This window comes from Anabrus simplex, chromosome 1, assembly GCF_040414725.1.
Source record: "Anabrus simplex isolate iqAnaSimp1 chromosome 1, ASM4041472v1, whole genome shotgun sequence".
NCBI classification, from domain to species: domain Eukaryota; kingdom Metazoa; phylum Arthropoda; class Insecta; order Orthoptera; family Tettigoniidae; genus Anabrus; species Anabrus simplex.
Window position 1 is genome coordinate 633,147,802 of NC_090265.1, and position 21,027 is coordinate 633,168,828.

Consider the following 21,027-nt stretch of genomic DNA (forward strand, 5'->3'; position numbering starts at 1 on the left):
CTATTTCCATTTTGAGTTGTGTACCAGATGTATGCATAAGTTTTTTCCGGGTTTTGTGATAAAGAAAACACGTAATTTTCAAGGGAAATTCATTTTTTGTTTATTCCAAATATTGGCCGTTGGCTTCTACACACTTTGCTCATCTTTCAGGTAAGTTATGAATACCATACCATACCAGAAAAACTGCTTGTCTTTTGCGGCAAACCATTCGTCAAGTCATTTTCCAACTTCCTTGAAATTGCTGAAGTGCTGCTTGCGCATGCCCCATTGATGTGAAGAGATGATGGTCAGATGGCGCCAGGTCGGGGCAGTACGGCGGGTGCGGGAGGATGTCCCATCCAAGCGATTTCAAGGTGTCTTTCACTGGTTTTGCTGTGTGAGATGGCGCATTGCCATGTAACAAAATCATTTTGCCATGTCTTTTGGCCTATTCCGGTCGTCTTTCGATCAACGCCTGATTTAAATTAATCATTTGTTGGTGATAGCGTTGTGCATTAATGGTTTTGCTAGGCTTCAAGAGTCTTCGTACTTTTGTGATCTACCAGAGCGCGCATTGTCTTTCACATTGACATCACCACATTTAAATTGTAGAAACCATGTATCACATGTTCTAATCAATAGAGCACGTTCACCATATGTTTCTACCAGCAAATAATGACTTTCCACAGCCTTTTTCTTTTGATTAAATAAGAAAAGCAATGTGTGCCACAAATGTTCTTTTTCAGGCACAAACCTCGACACGATCACTGAACAATACAACACAGACGCTAGTGTTTGGCGGACTCAACTTGTGTGTGTTGGTAGGCTAATGTCAGAAGAACAAACTTATATATATGTCAAATTCATACATTTTGTACTGTTCGCTGGTACCATCTCTTAGTAAAACTGGAAAAGACTTATGCATACACTTGGTATATCAAAGATTGAGGCACGATTCTCTTGTTTGGGCTAGTCTACTTGTTTTGGTCATCACTCATTATTTTACTATCGAAGAAGTAAGAATATTTATCTACTTCCTTTAATTTTTCATTTCTTGATCTGATACCAGATGACAGGTGAATTAAGAATATTTAAAATTTGTAGGATATTTATTGAGCAATTTTGTCAATAAGCAGTTATAAATTCAAATAATTTTTATTTGTAACTACGATAAACATTTTATCATAAACTTAGTTTACATGTATGTAACATTTTATACTTTTAAAGTGTTAACACTTATTCAAATTGAAAGCAGCTGTACATAAAAAATCTACATTTTATAATTTATATAAGAAATTTATATTAAAATGTACATAATAACCACACACATTCTGCACTATATTAAAATATTTCATGCTATGAAATCCATATGCAGACAGATTTACACTATGTTCAACATCAGAATTACGTACCAAATGCACTATTCGTTGCATGCTATACAGTACTAAGGATCCAATTAATATAGTATTAGATAAAGATTATTACAATCATAAACATGCCAAGCATAAGATTATACAGAATGAAAGAATTATGCATGAAAATTTGGCAGAATTCTATAATAGTACAAACAAATCACAAAGCACAATGCAAGAACATAGAAACAAAATTTTATTGTTATTCAATGAACAATCCTCAAAGAATTGTTTAGGTAATAAAAAAAGGCATTAGAAGAGGCATTGTTGATATCTTAAGACTTATAACAAAAGAATGTACTTACAATATGTTTTGGCAACTAAGAATTCACGTTATAACACGTCATATACAAATCCATAAAGCAGTTAAATAATATTACATAAAACTATATAGGAACATGGCATTCAAGAGGTACCACACACACTGGGTCTCAAAAGTTATTGCAACTCCTCTTCACTAGATTTTCCTTTTGTTTTTAGTTTCAGTATTAAAACAGTCTAAATTCTACTTCACATTAACCACACAATTAATGTAATGACTACATATGACAAAGTATATAACTTATGTAAATAAAACACAAACACACACATACTAGTTAAATAATGCTCAGAAGTAATGTCATAAGAAAGAAAAGTTCTTCAGCTATTGTGAATTAAGGGCAGCAAAGATACGAAAGGGAGATTTATCATTTTTTATAATCATCAACAGAAGCAAAGAAGTTGAAAATTAGTAATAATTACACATATTATTTTCACATTAGACAAATAACTTTTATGTCTGGAAGTGGTAAACAAATTATATGAAAATTGAATGTTGATTCTCCATATACAATATATTTTTTAAATAATTGGTATGTTAGCAAGGTAACTATCACAAAATAAAATTAACTTACCAGTACTAATGTTAATAGTATCACACTGTATTTTCAATCATATTAAGCACTTAATAAATACATATTTTACAATAAATATACTTTTTGGATAAGGATGTAAATCTTAGGCTTGAAAAAATAAACTGAAATGTTAATGATACAAAGTACAAACATTCTTTGTCAATGTCAATGTGTGTAGTTTATATCATTAATCAAAATAAAACTAAATGTTAAAACATTAAAATTACTGTACATGAAGAGATATATTAATAAACATTTATATTTATATATATATATATATATATATTTACAGAATGTGAATTATTAGGAAACTATTATGTAACATTTTCTTTACTTGGTACAATATCGTTTTATGATATATCAACAAATGGCACATATGTCATTAGAATAATAACTGTTATAAATTTTTAATTACACAAGAGCTAAAACTATACTGTGGCACAGTAACTCAAATGTACCACCTGTCGTAGAATATTTACAGCCTTTGAATGATATGTTCTGAGAGTTGATTCATTCCGTCCTCAACTTGTAAATGAATCAACAGATCAGAACACTAATGTTCTAGACAAGAGCACCTCATATAATGCCATTGTTGAAGTTACATCTCAAGTAAGATTTCCAAATATTCCATTGAAAATAAGCAGAGTATAGAATTCTTATTATTAGCTCTACATAAGTAAGGCACATTCATGGTTTATAGAGAAGTAACAATTCTGAGTAGAATTCAACATGATGATGATGCACCAGAAGCGCACATTTAAAAAAATAATTCAAAACAAATGTGTGTAAAATTTAAAATGGTAAAGGTTTTACAATCGCTCGCTACGTTTGTAATATCTGGTGCTTAAAAAGAGTCTTCTAATGTCATCATAACTATCATATTTTCATAGCTAAATCTGTTTGGTTTTCATTGTGACAAGACCAATATAATGTGTGTGGTAATTATTTTTATTATGTTCATTTCTTCCTTTTGCCTTCTCCCTCACACTAGCCAACTTGGCTCAATCTCTAACGAGCATGAGCTTTGCAGAAGGGTCGTCCTCCTTTAGCATAGAAGTTCTGGCCTTCTAGGTTCTTCTTGCAGCTCTAAGGAAAAAAACAAAAGAAAACAAATTGAATATCAAAATATTAAGATAAAACAAAAAAAGTAGTGAAATATTTCACATGACTGATTTTTATATACCGTATAGTGAAAAATTGAAGTTTAGGGAATAATAGCTCAATATATTATAGTGCTAATTACAAGTCATTATTGACCTGATGACCTACATGTTAGACCTCTTAAAACAACAATCAACATTATCAAATATAGATGATTATCTATGGATGTTCTTTTTTTTCATTTCAACACTAGACATACCTGATGTAACAGATAAAGATACTCACAGTGCAATTGAAGCATTGGCTATGGTAGTTATTGTTGAGTGCCTCTACCCAACGGTCCCCAGCTTCTATTGGGAAACCACAAGCAAAGCACTTGGTAGTGAAAAGCTCATTCCAATCTGAAACAATAAACAAAGCAACAATTATTTTATTTGAGATATTTAGAGCCATATATAGGCAGGGGACAAATGGGTTCGGGAGAAGGGCAGTAAATTGATAGTGTGATACTATTAATGGAAAATGGAGTATTTCCATAAAACTTTTAAAAGTTTTGATTTTATTCAGTGCCAATGAGGTTAGTTTCACATTGCAGTGACCAGAGGGTGCTGTTGGTCATGCCATTAACTATTTTAATTTCATAGAAAATGATCAGGATAATTCAGCATCATTCATTTTCCATGCTGTTTATAACAGTTTTTAACTGGTAATTAGTTATCGCTTGTTTTCTGGGTTTTGTGTTTGCACCATCGTAAGATTCAGTTTATTTACAGTTTAAATACACTAAGTGCCAACGGCCGTAGCCGTGTTGAAACACCGGATCCCGGGAGATCTCCGAAGTTAAGCAACATTGGGTGTGGTCGAGAGTTGGATGGGTTGCAATGCGCTGTTGGCGGGGGGTAAGGGAATGGAGGAGTGGAAAGGAACTGGCCACCCTACCATATGTAAACTCCGGCTCAGGCATACCTCTGCGGAGGTTTGGACCTGCCTTCGGGCAGAATAAACCCTTACCTTACCTAAATACACTAAGGAAAGGTAATGTTTTATTTATAGTAATTCTAATACAGAATACTTCACAGTCTGGCCATGAATAATACTGATTTCAACAGATCAACTTTGATTTATGGGGGGTTCATTTTGGGTCAATGAAATAGATGGTCAAAAATGATGACAAAATAGCGCAAATTAACAATCAAAAAAAAAAAAAAAAGAAGGAAAGAGATATGTTGTCTCAATCATCATAGCTATGAAAATAATGAATGTGAATAATAAATATGTATTAATGCTTCTTTACAAAAAATATTACACTATTTCTTATTGTTATGAATAGCTCATAATAGTTAGGTCTACATTATTTCTTTTGCTATATACTGTATTTGTAAATTTCTCTTGTGTTAATATTGATTATTGCTATATAAATGTATTTTAGGTACAGTATTATGATACATAACAATAACGCAAATGGTAAAAACCTAATCTGCATTTCACTTTGGTACACCAACATTCATAAATATAGAACAGTTCCAATTAGAACAAGAAGTGAATTTAATTGCTATGAAAATGAGAATAGATTAATTATTTCAACCACAAGATTTCCTGATGGGAGACACATTGGTTTTTTTCAGCTTTTAGTGTAAAGCTGTAATCATCATCATAATCATAATCATCATCATCATCATCATCATCATCATCATCATCATCATCATCATTTTCCAACTCCAATTTCCCAGGTGTGGTGTACAAGCGCTCACCATCTCCTCCTGTCTGCATACATCTTCTGTTCCAGGATATCTTCCCATTTGAGACTTCTCTCCTCCACATCTGATTTCACAGTGTTTATCCAGCATTTCCCCTGCCTTCCGCTAGATCTTTTTCCTTGGACAGTAAGGTTGAAGTATTTTCTGGAAAGTTTCTCGCTCTTCATTCTAATAATGTGCCCATACTACTATGGTCTACGCTTCCTTATTATATTGTTAATAGGGACCTCAATGCCAGCTACCTTCCTGTTAGGTCAGATCAGGAGCAATCCTGCTGTCACGTACAACAGTATACGGTATTATCTGCAACTGTCTGGCCAAGGATCAGTTAGCCAGTACCAAACCTGACAAACTATGGGAGAATCAATGGCTAAGGGTGGAGGAGTTCTTCCTTAGGAGTGTTAAGCTCTGCAGTGTTAGGTTTAGGAAGGTAAATAAATGTTGTTTTCAAAACTAAAACAAGCCTCGGATGTAAAGCTGCATTAACGTTGCTTAATATATTTTAGATGTCTATACAACAGACCTACACATGGGTACACTTTCCTGACTACTCTTTATGTCAGATCAGATCAGCTGGCAATTCTGTTGTTTATTATTCTGATCTAATCCATTGCTTTCTACACTGCTGACTTGTACCAGAGTTTTCAATATGTTAGTAAGCTTGTACGTATCATCTGTATTTTTAAATTGAATTGTGCAGTCGAGTAAGGAACTAAGTCAAAATCGGCCATTTACATTTTATTGCCTCATTTACCTCACATAACCAAGCCTTATTGTTTGGTAAAGGAAAGAAATAAGTCAGCCTTCTCCTTGTGGGAGAAACAGTGGATGGACATCAGATCGACTTAGTGCGTTTCTTTACCACTTGCAATTCATGACTTAGTTCCATTCTTGGCCGCACGTTGCATGCGATGTAGGTATAACAGGGGATATTTCAATTTACGGCATTGGTACAACACAAAGGACAACATACTGGAGGGAAACAGAAGTCGTACGGTACATGGTGGGTTATAGTGTACAGTATTTCAGTTTGTATCTCGGTGAATGACAAAGTGATCTTTGTATTACGTTTGAGAATATGACTCCAAAAAGGAAGGCACAGCCCGAGGGCCATAAACATAGTGTTCTGAAACACGCAAGACTCAGAGGACTGGCATATGTGAATAAACGTGGGGGAGTTGTGGAAGGCAAAGAAACCGGTTCTGACTGCAGGTAAGTAAGGAGCTTGAGAAGTATTACTAGGGATTGTTTAGTAAATAATATTCTAACATACAACCAAACTTTTTACTCTTGTTTTAGATAACAATACGTATGGTACAGATTTATACTTAGTATTAATAATCTGTTATACTTCTAGATGCAGAAAGAAGTGCTTTGAGATCATCAATGAAGAGGCTCACATGTCCATTTTTTCCAAGTTTCTTCAACTTCCCAGTAAGGATGCACAAGATTTACACTTGCAGCGCCTCATCGAGAGGAATGAAATTAAGACCAGAAGACTGAGGAATGAAAATTCAAAGCAGCGAGCAGCAAGTTTCACTTACTTTGTTGTGGATGGCAACAATAGAAAGAAGGTATGTCGTTCAGCTTTTATGAGCATGCATGCCGTCACTCAGAAAAGAGTATTCCGTATCACAATGCTTCTTCTTCGTGGAGAAATTCCCAGGGACAAGAGAGGAACCAATCCAAATACCAGAAAGATACCAGAAGATGTCACTAAACTGATATCCGATCATATTCAATCATTCCCTCTGAAACGGACTCATTACGGAGGGAAAGAAGTGCATTACTTAGATGCTCGCTTAACTATTAAAGAAATGCACAACATGTTTGTCACAAAATACCCAGAGTGTGGAGTCAAGTACAGCTTCTACAGAACTTATTTTGTTGAGAATTATAACTACCGATTCGGACGACCACACATCGATGTGAGGACTTCACAGCTAAACTTAGGAGTCCACATATTTGTGAATCAGCAAAGCGTGCAGCTCAGGCTGAATATGATGTTCATAAAAGAAGAAGCAGGAAATTCTACACGTCTTTGAAAGAAGTTGCAACACTATGCAGAACAAATGACAAAATGACAAGCCTTGCCTTTGACTTTATGCAAAATCTTCCCCTCCCACACATACCGGTGCAAGAAGTGTTTTACATGAGACAGTTGTGGGTAAATGTGTTTTGTATTCATGATCTTGCAACGGATAAGTGTGGTGTGTATGTGTATCATGAAGGCCAAGGAAAGAAGGGTGCAAATGAAGTTTCTTCTTTCCTGAAAGATTATATAGATGAATTTGTGTCAGAAAATGTTGATCAGTTACACGTTTTCTCTGATGGTTCTCCAGGCCAAAATAAGAACCATGCGGTCATAAGACTAATGCTGGGCCTGGCAGCTTCAAATTGATTTAAGGGGATTAGACAGTACTTTCCCGAGAGGGGTCATTCATTCCTACCATGCGACAGGGACTTTGGGGTATTAAGAAAAACATTTAAAAAGTAGACAGAGTTTATACTGTTGAAGAGTATATGGCAATTATTGTAAACAGCAAAACAAATGTTACAGTTAAGTTAGTAGACTGAAGTGCAGTATTTAATTTTGACAAGTGGTGGCCTGAGTTTTTAAAAAAAGTGACTGTATCAGCTGAAACATCGACAAAGAATACTCCTCGTGCTGGAAAGATTGCATTTTCTCCTTCTTCGTATAAAGAATACAGATATAGGGCAGAGAAACCAGGAGTTCTTGTAGCACTTCCCTTCATAAACAGCATTGTGAAACATGTTTCATCTTGGGAAAGGTAACTTTTGCACATTTTCCTTGCAACCAGTGGCAGCATATCCAGAGGGTGGGGTTCCAATAAAAGCTGAGAAGATTAAGGACTTGCGTAAACTGTTGAAATATGTTGCGAATGAGGATGCTTTGGTATTTTATTTGGACATTATTTTGCAGCCAATGAATTCCCCTTAGGTTAGTAGTCTTGGTTGTAATACTGCAGTTATTTGGCGCATCAAGGTCATTTGTATTTGTTTTCCCTGTATTTTTCTGCTGGATAAACTGTCAACAGTGCTTATGTATTGCATTATGCTATGTTTAATATATAACAAAGGTTGGTATAGTTTGTATGAGAGATTTATTCCAAACCCCCAAATTTTTTTCTGTGTTATTGAAGAAAGGAACTAAGTCAAAAAAGTTCAAATGGTCATAAAATTTATAAAATTTTTCTTGAACATTTTCCTGTTACCTCCGTTAGATATCTATCACTGATCTAAATATTATATAAAATAATGGGAACTATTCATTGAAGCGTGTTGAAGAAAATCAGTTTTTTTGCTCTCCTGAAAAGTAGCAAAATCTGACTTAGTTCCTTACATGACTGCACGATTCAATTGTTAGATTGATTGGCAATCCTCTTGCTTCCCATATATATATTTTCAAATGCCACAGTATTGTCATAAAATTCGCTGGCATCAACTAGTCGTACAAGTAATATTTCACACTATACATCACAGGAAATGGTGGAGTAAGGAGTGGTATTACTAACACTGGCCATACCCCAGTTACTTTCATATTGACAAAGTAAAAATTCAGAACGAGACAGATTGATGAAAGCAACAAACTTGCTCTAATCCATAAGAAGATATAATACGCTGTAAACATTATATCTCATCAGATTTGAAACTGACCATTTTGATGTAGAAAACATCTATAGTTTCAGAACCGCACTAGGGCTGGTGAGTGTTACAAAAAACATGTAAGTTTTATAATCAGAATAATTTCTAGACAACATGTGCGATAACAGTGTTCAATATCTCATTGTAAAAACAAAGGATCAGTGTACCCAGCTACAAGAGTCTGACCTCAATATAATGTCACTGGATGGTGTAATAATGCTGCCATTTTGAGTTATTAAGATGGCCGTGCCACGTGGCTAACAATGAATGTAACTCTGGACTCCAGTATGGTAATATGTTTGATTTGTCTCAGTGGATTCTATACATTTATGGAGAGAATTATTAAATAGTGAACACCTGAGAAAATTGTGGTGCAAAAATTGTCTTTCATTTGTAAAGTGTTATGATAAATGGACAATAAATGGCTTCAAAATTATAGAAAACACATTTGAGAAAATAGAGTGGCTTTTCAGAGTTCAAAAAAATCTAAAATCACCAATGTCGAGCATCAAAAGGATCTTGAAGTTAAGGTGGCTGAGTGTCACAGGTCAAGTTTCACACTGTTGAAGCCCCAAATGAGCACATCTACTGCCTCAGTGGTGAAAACTGATTTGGTCTTGAAGAAGTGTACATTTGTTTAGAGTTAAGAAACAAAATTCTAACAACATTTCAAACCCATTCTGACCAGATATTTTATTTCAACAAAAGCTACCACATGGTACATATTTTATGTTAAAATCTGTAGCCCTGTTTGAATTTTTGAAAATGATAATACAGCAACTTCATTTTTATTTTATTTTCTTAAAACTTATTCTGAGTAATCTGTGTTTTATATTCATATACCATGAGGAAAATAAATTACACAGACTACTTTGATAGAAACATTACTTACCAGTTTCACAGTATGGTAAACCATCCTCGAGGTAGAAAGGATTGTTTCCAAAGAGTTTTCCACAATAAGCACAGAGGAAGCATTCTGGATGAAACTGCTTGCCAATAGCATTCAAGCAATCCTAAAGAAACATCAAGAAATGTTTTAGGCTGGATAACTTTAATATAGCATTACAAAATTTGAGAAGAAAGAGTTTATACAATAGTAACTCTTATATTTTTTAGAAAGAAAAGTATGCTATACTCAGTAAAACAGGACACCAATTTAACCAACAGGGCATTTCTGAAGCAAAGGAAAGGTTTCAGCAATGAATTTAGTATTATTGCGAGAATGAAAGTGGGAGGGAATTAGAGAAGAATGCTTTGACACATTTCTTATCTGTATCTTGCTGTGAAAAGAAATATATTGTTTGGTATACGAAAATGTTAGGGTACTCTTCAGGAGGAAGCAAATTTCCATGTCCCCATGGGTGATAAAAATTCCATAAATGACCAAAGTTATAATTATACTGATTTTAAAATACAAAAGTCACTAACTTCATATCATGAGAATTGTATAAGGCAGGGATGGCAAACCTTTACCGACTAGCGTGTCAGTTAGATCTTTTTTATTATTTTTTACTGTCTATTGTGCCATCGGTTATTTTCCTTTACAATCATCATGAAACCTATCATCTGAATTCATAAGTATTAGGTTGCATAACATGTAAATCCATTCTAATGAATGTCTCATGATTTTATTTTGCAAACATCACTGAAAATTACATTTTAAAAACAGATCAATTTTAAGAATAAGGTATACTTTTTGTTACTTTTTTGTTTATGAGAAAATGTCAGTTACAAGCTCTGTTCCTTATTAAACATTCTCCTGGTAACCACTTCATACTTACAGGGCCAAAGGGTCTAGTTTTAATGTTCATAACTACAGTGTATATAATTAAAAACTTCATGATTCCTTGATGGAGCAACATTACACAAAAAATTACATTCCTGTGTTTTCAAATGTTCAATACAGTATATTTTACCAAGATGGAATATTAAGCAAGTAACTAATATAAATTAAGAATTAACTTACCCCCTTAACCTTCTTGGAGCACTTGCTGCATGTTGGAGCAATATATTGTTCAAAGCAGAACTCGCAGTAAAGATCACCCTTCTCCTCTACAAAGCCGATATCTTGCAGTGGTCTCCGGCACTGTGCATTCACACATATAAAGTGCTCTGGGCACCATATTCTGCCCAGTGCTGTGATGAAAGGACCCCTAACATACAAGAATAATATTCCTTAATATATCAAGTGAATTGAAATTATAGACATGATATAGGCTTTTGGGCTCATGCCGTGTCAAGAAAATAAGGTGAAATTCTTTACGTTTTGCAGAGAGCTTTGCTTTGTGTCATCAGAAAAGATCTTGACTGTCCACAAGAAAGGCTTCTCAAACAAACCATTCCTGTGCTTTCAGTAAACAATAACTTCTAAACTGTACATGCAAATTACATACTTTAAAGGGTATTTTTGTGTTAATAAGATTATTGAGAAGCCTTTCTTGTGGACAGTCAAGATTTTCTTCTGATGATGCAGAGCAAAATTCTCTGCAAAACGTAAAGAATTTCACCTTATTTTCTTGACACAGCATAAGCCCAAAAACTTATATCATGTCGATAAGTATGAGCCATGAAAGCATCAATGGCAACAGAATTGAAATTATGTTTACATTTCAAACTGAATGAAAATCACAAATATGTTAGTATGATTATTAACGTTTGCTGTCCCTATTTAAACATGATTTTGCCCATAAAATTCAAAACAAAAAGATAAAATAAACCTATGCGATATGGAGACTTGTAAGATGATAAGAGGGAAATGATCTCTGTAATTCTTTCCAGTGTAATTTCGAGGTGAATGTAAAAATTATACTTAGAAAGAAAAGTGCATTTTTTCAGAATTTAACCTTCAGCTTTTTTGTAGAACTGTCAAAGAGGAAAGACAGTGAAATACTAGTATGGTTTTCGTAGACAGAAGGAAACATAGAGTAATTGTGTGATTATTATAATACTAGTGATCCAGTCTGACTTTGCTCAGGAAATATTTTGAATTTATGGTGACTGGCCTTATTTCCTTGTAGATGAAATTAGTTGTTTTACTTCCTGGTGGCATTTTTTCAAGGCCTTTCTGATCACTAGTCTATCTATTGGTTCATTCCTTTGCCCCCCAGAAAATATTTAAACCATTCCTGTGCTTTCAGTAAAACAATAACTTCTAAACCGTACATGCAAATTACATATTTTAAAGGGTATGTTTGCGTTAATAAGATTACTGAGGTGAATTTGTTTTGATAAGGTTTGTTTGATTAGTCTCAACATATGGTTCCTAATTTTAAGGCTGACTTTTTACTGCAAATTATATAAAAGAAAGTGTTTTTTGAGGACTGCCTTTCAGAAAGTTATATATGATTGCAGACTTTTGTTAGTGCTTTTTACGGTCAATAATTCTTCTACACATACTTGGGGGTCCATCTGTAATGGTTTAGGCAGCATAAGCCAAGAAAGCACTGGTCATTTTTCCTTTGACTTGCTTAACTAAATTTGCCACTACTTGATTCCCTTCTGTCATAGATTAATTTTTCATACACCTATAACTTCCTTAATAAATTCATAAAAACAGCATTGAGTTCTGTTTGGTGGTTCTTAAGACTAATCGCCACAAATATCTCCCAGAGACCTTATTTTATAATAGGTGCAGCTGAAGAGAAAAAGCAACTTACACCTTGGCATGGATATGAAAGATGCTTGTGTTCAATAGTAAATAATAACAACAACAACAAATATATAATATTGGTTTTATGTTCCTCTAACGCCTTTTTTTACTGTTTTTGGAGATGCCAAGGTGCTGGAATTTCGTCCTGCAGCAATTCTTTAATGTACCAGTAAATCTACCGACATGAGGCTGATGTATTTGAGCACCTTCAAATACCACCAGACTGAGCCGGGATTGAGCTCAGAAGATCAATGTTCTACCCCCTGAGCTACCCAGCCTGGCAACAAATAAATATTTCAACATCACATACATCTATGTCCGAAAGGAAATATGGTCTTGTGGAAGATGATGGGGAGAGAATAAACTGACTCTCCCACTCCATCAAGTTTTTACATAATTTTTTCAGGAACAAGCATATGCCTTTACATAGATCTCGTAACTCTCCTCTCTACACCATCTTTGACTGGAAATTCTTTTCATTTTATGCACACAAGTAAAATGACATCTCGAAAGCATTATTTGTGACAGTAAATTCTTCCACAAAAGATTTTGGGCAGGTCAATATCTAGAACATCTGGTAACCCTGCTGTAAGTTTGTGTGGTGCCAAAATTTTGTATAATGAATGAGCTATTGTAGACCATTGCATCAAATGCTAGCCAGTTTTGGAAGGAAGAGGATACTGAATTTTGAACTGTAAATTCACATGGTGAACTCCTGTGCAATACTCGCCATCTTGCCATCAGGTCAATGAATGCCAATGGTCTTAGACTAAAAGGTTACGCAACCTACAAGTAAGTGCAGGGTCCCTCCACTGACGGAAGCAGATACACAAATAGACATTATTGCCATCGAGCCTTACACATCAGTAGGCTACATAATCGACCCGACTATTCGGTTCAAGACAAGTGAAGACCATTCTGAGGAAGTTGACCTTGAGAAAAAAAAGAAGGCAAATCTATGAAACCACAGAACCTTACCACAAAGACAAATGAAAGCTTGAGTCTACAAGCATCATTGGCTTAATGATTGGTGCTCAAGGGACCATTCCTAACTACTTGTGGACTTCTTGAAATTTGGACTAAGTACTGACCCTCTCCATGTAAGTGTGATATCACATTAAAGGGGTTGACAGCCATATTTAGAAAACACATATATGTACCTTACAGCCACTTTAAAGCTACTCTGTTTTCATTTAACTTTCATGAAAAGAAAAAAAATCTTTCATAAAATATATTGTTGATTATCCTTGTGACAGTCTGCAAATGTTGTAGGAAGCTATATAATAAATAAATGATATATATTATTCTGATAATGATACATATGGTACCATCTTATCATCTTACAGGCCTTCTAGTAGTGAATCTTACACGAAAAACTATATTTAATATAGTACATTTTAAAATATCGAGTACTGGTTGCTGTTTATAATTCTCATAAATATTCATTAAAATAGTATGCTTTCTATTAATGGATTAACAATAAAATAGTTGTGAATGTTCTTATACTGTGTGAAATACTTGTACAGTATTTTGTAAGATTACTTGTAAATAAAATTCTGTATTTGATTGAAATAATATCTGGTCTAATATCTATTACAGGTGAGGAAAATTAAAAACAAAAAAACAAACAACATTGCCTAGGTGGGTACTTAAAAATAATTGACACTATTATTTCTGGAGATTAATGTTCCTTGTACAGCATATCAGCATTATAAGATAGGTCTAAACATTAAATAAATACAAGTAAAGAAATGATATGAATATACTGTATTTTTATTTAACTGTTATGTGGACATAATATGAGTCATTGATTACTTTAGGATATAAATAATTAGATAGACCTGTCAGTATATACTGGATACCATAAGTCAGCTAACAAAACATGGGATAACAAAGAGATCTTCATGAACAATTCTTTTCTTGTCAGAGGTGTAGTTTCATTGAATAATGTCATGACTTGCTAAACAAAATCATCTGAATATTTTACTAAGAAAATCATGAAAATATATTTAATATCTTTATTTACCTTCATATAAATGTTTGAAAGTGTTATAATTCTTATTTTCAACAGTGAACTCAAAGAACTAAATCAAAATGGAAAACGTTTTACAAATAGGTATCGGTACCCAGTTATTATTTAAAAGTGTATATCTGTGAATCTGAAATTTATCAACAATTATTTCTTAATTTTGGGTAAATGCAAGGTACAGTTTTTTCTCATGATCACCCCAAATGCTGATAGAATTCTCAAAGTTTTACCTTTATTTCAGTTCAATTATTGATTTAATGTACGGTAATGCTGTTTATTTACAGGTCTCGTATATTAATTTTGTTTAATTTACTGGGAGCAGATGTTTCTAATGAAATAGACCTTAATGTAGTTATTTCTAAAGGGATAACATTCCTTTTGTCTGAAATAAGGTGTTATTGCAGCCATGCCTTATAAAAAAAGCAGTAGCCTAAATATTGGCACCTTATGCATGGATTTTACTTTATACAGTATGCTCAGGCCTACATTATTCTGGTATTTAATATTAACATTATGTATTAGCTCTTGTTTCCATAGAACTGTAATAAAATGTTCAGTCAATATTTAGTAAATCAAGCTGCCTCAGTCAGGGGCGTTACTAATTGATCCGCAGGGTCCTTGATGTGAGGGTGTACATGATCACAGGGGGCCCAGGAAACTGTTCCATATAATACCTAAAAACATTATTTTGCTTCTGAATGACATTCATATTTCATTTATGCATTCCAAAGGTAAATTATTTACAATATTTTTACTATAGTTGTATTTCTTTCAACAGTCACTTCCCAAGTTGTAATAATGTTTTCTTTCTGATGACAGAATGTTAAATTTTACCATACCCTGCTTCTCCATCACACATTCCACTCTTTCCATCCTTGCCTTGCATGAGCTAAATAAACACAATGAATATAATGTAAACATTTAAAGGATTTTATTTTTTAATTGCTTTTAAAATTAAATGTTTGAAAAAGGGGAGATTAAATTCATTCCAGAATTAAAAGTATAAATAATGTATACATAACAATGACTATGACAGTGTACAACAGGTATGCAGAGAAATTATGAGTCCCAATAAATCAGTTGTGTGATAGGTGCCAGTGAACAAGTGAGCTCGCTGAACTGGGAAAACATCTAAATATGTTAGCACCACTCAAAAAAATAAATTAGGTTGTAAAAGAGAGAAATTGGTTAGAAAGTTGAATTAAAAAACTGACATGCTTTATAAAGGTAGCGAGTCCATTCTTAGTGCTAGTGGTAGCAGGACAGATAATGAGTGTGTTTCAGTCAAATACTTAAATTTCAACGTAACAAATGAATCTGAGGATGCTTACATACAAAATGTTCTGACAAACATATAGTTATTCCCACACTGAATGGTGTGACACATTTAATTGACAATGACAGTGTTTTCTTTAGAAGTATTAAGTGATGATTTAAAAATGAAAAATTGTGAGTTTAAAGCCCCATTAACTTGTCTTTTCCGAAAGACCCACTAGCAAATAGATCTTTTTGCCCTTATTACTATAAAGTTAGAACAATGACTGGACAAGGAAGCTACTCACTAATTCTAAATGTGGTGTATTTTGTGTGTGTTGACTCTTTGCTGAAAGAAACAACAGGAATTTTGCAGATTGTATGGTGTTGTAGTACAATTAAAGATTGGCAGTATAGAGAGAAAAAAAAAGGATGAAAAGCAAAACACCAGCTTTTCATCTTAAATTCTGTTTAACATATGGGAAATGGAAAATGGAAATGATAAACAAATTTGTAGTGTCACAGGCTTCCAAGAAAAATATGTGAAAGTAATTGCTGTACTGTCGTGGATATTGAATATAATATTAACATTGGCTCGCTGTAATATACCTTTTTGTGGTTGTGATAAAAGACCTTTGTCTCGTAACAGAGGGGATCATTGTTTCTGAACTAATGAGTTCCTGTCAACAAAGCCACAGTGCTTTGGAAAATTGTGAGACAAGTTCATTACTATTATTTGGCAAGTTCAAATTCACCAATGAAATTTTAATATGGCAATATGGCAATATGGCAATATATATTGTAAAAATCATCAAGCAAGTTCTGATCTCTTCCATATTGTTAAACACAACTTGGGGCATAATTGATCTGTTTAGCACAAATGACACCTCTGCTTAATTTATGCTGCTTCAGCCATCGAAATTCAGCACCGTAATTGAAAGGGAAATGACTAAAATAAGCCAGCAAACTTTGCAGATATTATGCAACAAATTTATCTCCTACTTTTCCTCAACAACTGGCTAGTTTTCAGTCTGTAATGATGGAAGAGATTTGTAAACTTTCAACAATAAAAGAACTGGCCAAATTATTAATTGTAGAAAATCCTGCTATTGCCAGTTGTGTTCCTGATCTGTGTAAAGTTCTACAACCTTTTTCTCACATTAGCAGTCACTATAACAATGCCCAAGTGTTCATTCGATAGAGACTTATTTGCATAGTACAATGTTGCAAGTGAGGTGCTCTCGACTGAAAGTAAAGAAAGTAGGAATATTGAAGCCAAGAGAGTCGCCAGCGAGTTCCTGTTGACGAAGCTATGGTGCTTTGGAAAATTGTGAGACAGGTTAATTACTATTATTTGGCAAGTTCAAATTCCCCACTAAAATATGTTAACACAGCATTAGAACAACTTTTGGCATAGGCAGATATGAGAAGGTTCCAATGGAAATTTTTTCAGCAAGGTCCAAGCTTTCTTACTTACTCTACTGGCCACAGCAGAGTATTTCTGACATGAATACATGTGGTGAAGTCTCTGTATGTAATTTTTCCTATATTCTACCTCAAAGACAACCTTAATATTTAACTATAACCAATGTCTTTATATCAAAAGCATCATTTATGGAGGACCTTTGTGGTTTTCAAGAAGACCTAAAAATGTTCCGCCAAAGTTCCCAAATTATATAGAATTAAAAGAAAAACTCCCCTGATTCATGCCATGTAGATGGGTTGGAACTTAAATAGTGGCAACTTATTTACTACTAACGAGGGAACATCGGCAATGGTTAAGTCTCAGATCGTGATGAAACTTGGAAAACACATTGCGGTGCACGTAAAAAAGATGTCAGCATCAATTTTGGGTGCCGACATTCATTAGGGTATTAACTAAGGGGCCTAAAGGTTGCGACATTTCAAATTCCGTGCGAACAGCGATGAATACCTGCTGGCCAATGCTAAGTCGGTACACTGCCTGACTGCTGCCACACCTCTGCACCTCCTCCCCTCCCATCTCCTATTGGTTCATGCCACACTTTTTCCTTCACCCAGCGCCTGCCCGTCTGCTTAGCTGTTGAATGGGACTGGCGTTATACTTTGCTTCTTTTCGTACTATAATACTGAAATCCTTTAAGTAACGTTCCTTTTCACACATAATGATAATAAATAACCTAAACAAATATATCCATATTTTATACAAATTTTATACTTTCATTCCTGTTAATTCCGGCGAATTGTCACATTCATGGGTACAGCCCCGAGCTAAGCACCATCGGGCGTGGTCAAACGCGGGATGGGGTACCGCGTCCGACCTACGCTTAAATTATTATTTACTTCTACAACTGCCTTAAAGCTGTCGGCAATGTCCTTTAGAGTGGATATACATATGAAATTAATTAAATGAAATCACCCACCTTTAAACAACGTTAAGTATCTTTTTATTTAAAGAAATTACATGCCCAGATAGAGGATCTCAATGAATGTAATGAGATTCGATACCTCGGGATACCAAAAGTTGGTTACAGGTCCAGACCTTCTTTTTATGCCCTCCCCCTTTGTGTACGCTATCAGTTGTGTCATAACAAAATCTCGGACGACAATAATTATAAACTCCGAGTTTGAAGCTACTGGTATTTTCCATATTGCGTACTTTGGTATAAGGAATATAGGTAGAATGTTTTTATTTGTGCTTGTATTGAACGATTTATTTATGTTTTACTGTGACAGACACAACACATTTCAATTGCAGCAATGGTTGCCGAATATAAATCAATTTAATGCATAGACAACTTTGATATGAGTATGACATGGAATGTAATAAAGTTTGATGTAATAAGAAAAGCCTTGAAAAATAAAAAAGATGTGCATTTATATATGCAGTAGATATACAGTAATCACAGGCAGATCTGTAGTCTTACTTTACCGGTACTTTTGCATTAATGCTAACAAAGGTCGATGTATTCAACAAGTACTGATATTAAACTATCATACTACAATCCTCTGGGTACAATGGCAGTTACACACGTAAAAATTAAAATGGCTATTGTACGAACTGGTAAAACAACAGGAATGAAAGTATAAAATTTGAATAAAATATGGGTATATTAGTTTAGGTTATTTATTATCATTATGTGTGAAAAGGAACGTTATTTAAAGGATTTAAATAATTATAGTTCGAAAAGAAGGAAAGTATAGCGCTGGTCCTGTTCAACAGCTAAGCAGACGGGCAGGTGCTGGGAGAAGGCAAAAGTGTGGCATGAACCAATAGGAGAGGGGAGGGGAGGAGGTGCAGAGGTGTGGCAGGAGTCAGGCAGTGTACCGACTTAGCATTGGCCAGCAGGTATTCATTGCTGTTCAAGCAGAACTTGAAATGTCGCAACTTTTAGGCCCCTTAGTTAACGCCCTAATGAATGTCGGTACCCAAAATTGATGTTGACATCTTTTTTACGTGTACCTCAATGTGTTTTCCAAGTTTCATCGCGATCGGAGACTTAACCATTGTCAATGTTTCCTCATAAGCCAAAAATGGTACTTGTGTGATACATTCACAGTCCCTTAATGTAGTCACCAGCATTGTCGACAACTCATTACCAGCAATATGGAAGTCATAAAATCCCCGTAACAGTGCCTGTTCTGTTGATGTCTCTTATGGAGCGATATATTGCCTGAAGAATCTCGGGAACAGTCCAGAAGTGAGTGTCATGAAGTGGTTCCTTTATCTTTGGGATCAAGTCATAATCTCGGGGGTTTACATCCAATGAATATGGTAGATAGAAAATCACTTTGCAATCCCAGTAACCATAGAAATTGACTACATGGTGTGCCATATGCGCCTATGCATTATCCTGCAACATAATGGGAGGATTCTGCAGGAAGTGTTGTTGCTTTATTTGCAATACGGGTCTCAGGTGACGCTCAACAAAATTACAGAAATACTGTGTGTTAACAGTCTATCCCTGCAGAATGGCATGTGTTAGGATGACACCATTGCAGTCGTAGACAAGAATCATCATAACTTTCACGTTCATAGGTGTCTGACAAACTTTTGTTTTGTGTGGTAACCCGTCATGATGCCACTCGTTGAATTGCTGTCTATGTTCAGGTTCATACAATCGGGCCCATGTCTCATCAAGTGCAATAATATGGCATAAGAAATCATCTCCTTCAAGACCATAGCGCTCTAAGTGAGTTTGAGCGTTGCCGTACGGTAACCATCACTGTGCTTCCGTTAAATCTTGGAGAACCCACCATTTTGTAATTTTCCACAGTATTAGGTGCTTCTTTAGAATATGCAGCACAGTCTTATGTGATAATCCCATATTGTGATTTAACTCACGAATTGTCTGACATTGGCACATCTAATGGCACGTAAGAGCCTGCAATTCCTTTTCACTGACACTAGGGTGATCCAGCCAACCCATGTCTGCCACTCTTTCACAACCCTCATTGCAAGCTCTAATCCACTTCACCACTGTTCTGTATGGTAATGCTGTTTCACCACATGCTTTATGAAGACCTTCATGACATTTTCAACCAACATTGCTGTTCCTGTTTCGTAAACATGGTGAATACACTACACACAACAGTTTACAGCAGCAGCTCATACAAGACTGACTTCTCCTTATGACAGTTTCATGTCCACAATAGTATTGCCACCATTAAAGTTTCAAACCACATATTATTCAGCAGATGCATAATATGAAGTATTGTACATTACTGTTCATGAACAATCACAGTCTTTCAGAAAGTCAAAAAAAGATCCTTTCCTAATTTTAATAAACATTGTATTATGTTTGTTATATGTGGATAGGAAATTGATAGAGGACTCACCTTCCAAAGGATTTGCTGCTGAAGCATTTGAATTTTAAATACTTTAATGTCCAACTTATTAATTCTAAAGCATATGTAAACACCACCTACTTACTACCTCCTGTGTGTGATAAATTTGACTTCATTTAAATACAAAGCTTGGCAACTACAACTAGATTTCCTTATTATACAATCTTACAACTAATTAAATATCAAGACTTAATATTAAGTATATTCACAAATAACAATATCGTAAAGACAGGGATGAGAAACAAAATAATAATAAATCCTTAATGAAATTTATTTCCACTCTCAGTGTGATTATCATATATTTCCTCCATGCCTCAGTGCTCAATGCGACATCTTATAAAATTGACAAGATATTACATGGGATTTACAAGGAACATTAAAGACCAGTAATAAAAGCAATTATATCATATTACAAAGAAATAAAATTACCTTCTTATGGTTTTGTTGCAAGAGACGCAAA

The 21,027-nt window shown here is 34.6% G+C and overlaps 1 protein-coding gene across 5 annotated transcripts in view; it reads right to left on the reverse strand.

Moving 5' to 3' along the window:
• Positions 1-1,069: 1,069 nt before the first annotated feature.
• The window catches only part of Zasp52 (Z band alternatively spliced PDZ-motif protein 52), a 420,823-nt gene continuing 400,865 nt past the window's right edge, over positions 1,070-21,027 (reverse strand). For all 5 annotated transcript variants that reach the window (XM_068225103.1, XM_068225099.1, XM_068225102.1 and 2 more), the window contains 4 exons: positions 10,775-10,961; positions 9,701-9,821; positions 3,671-3,786; positions 1,070-3,370 (listed from right to left, as the gene is read on the reverse strand). In XM_068225103.1, the coding sequence (XP_068081204.1) occupies positions 3,293-3,370; positions 3,671-3,786; positions 9,701-9,821; positions 10,775-10,961 (502 nt within the window). In that variant the 3' untranslated portion in view covers positions 1,070-3,292. The remainder of the gene's footprint in view (positions 3,371-3,670; positions 3,787-9,700; positions 9,822-10,774; positions 10,962-21,027) is intronic.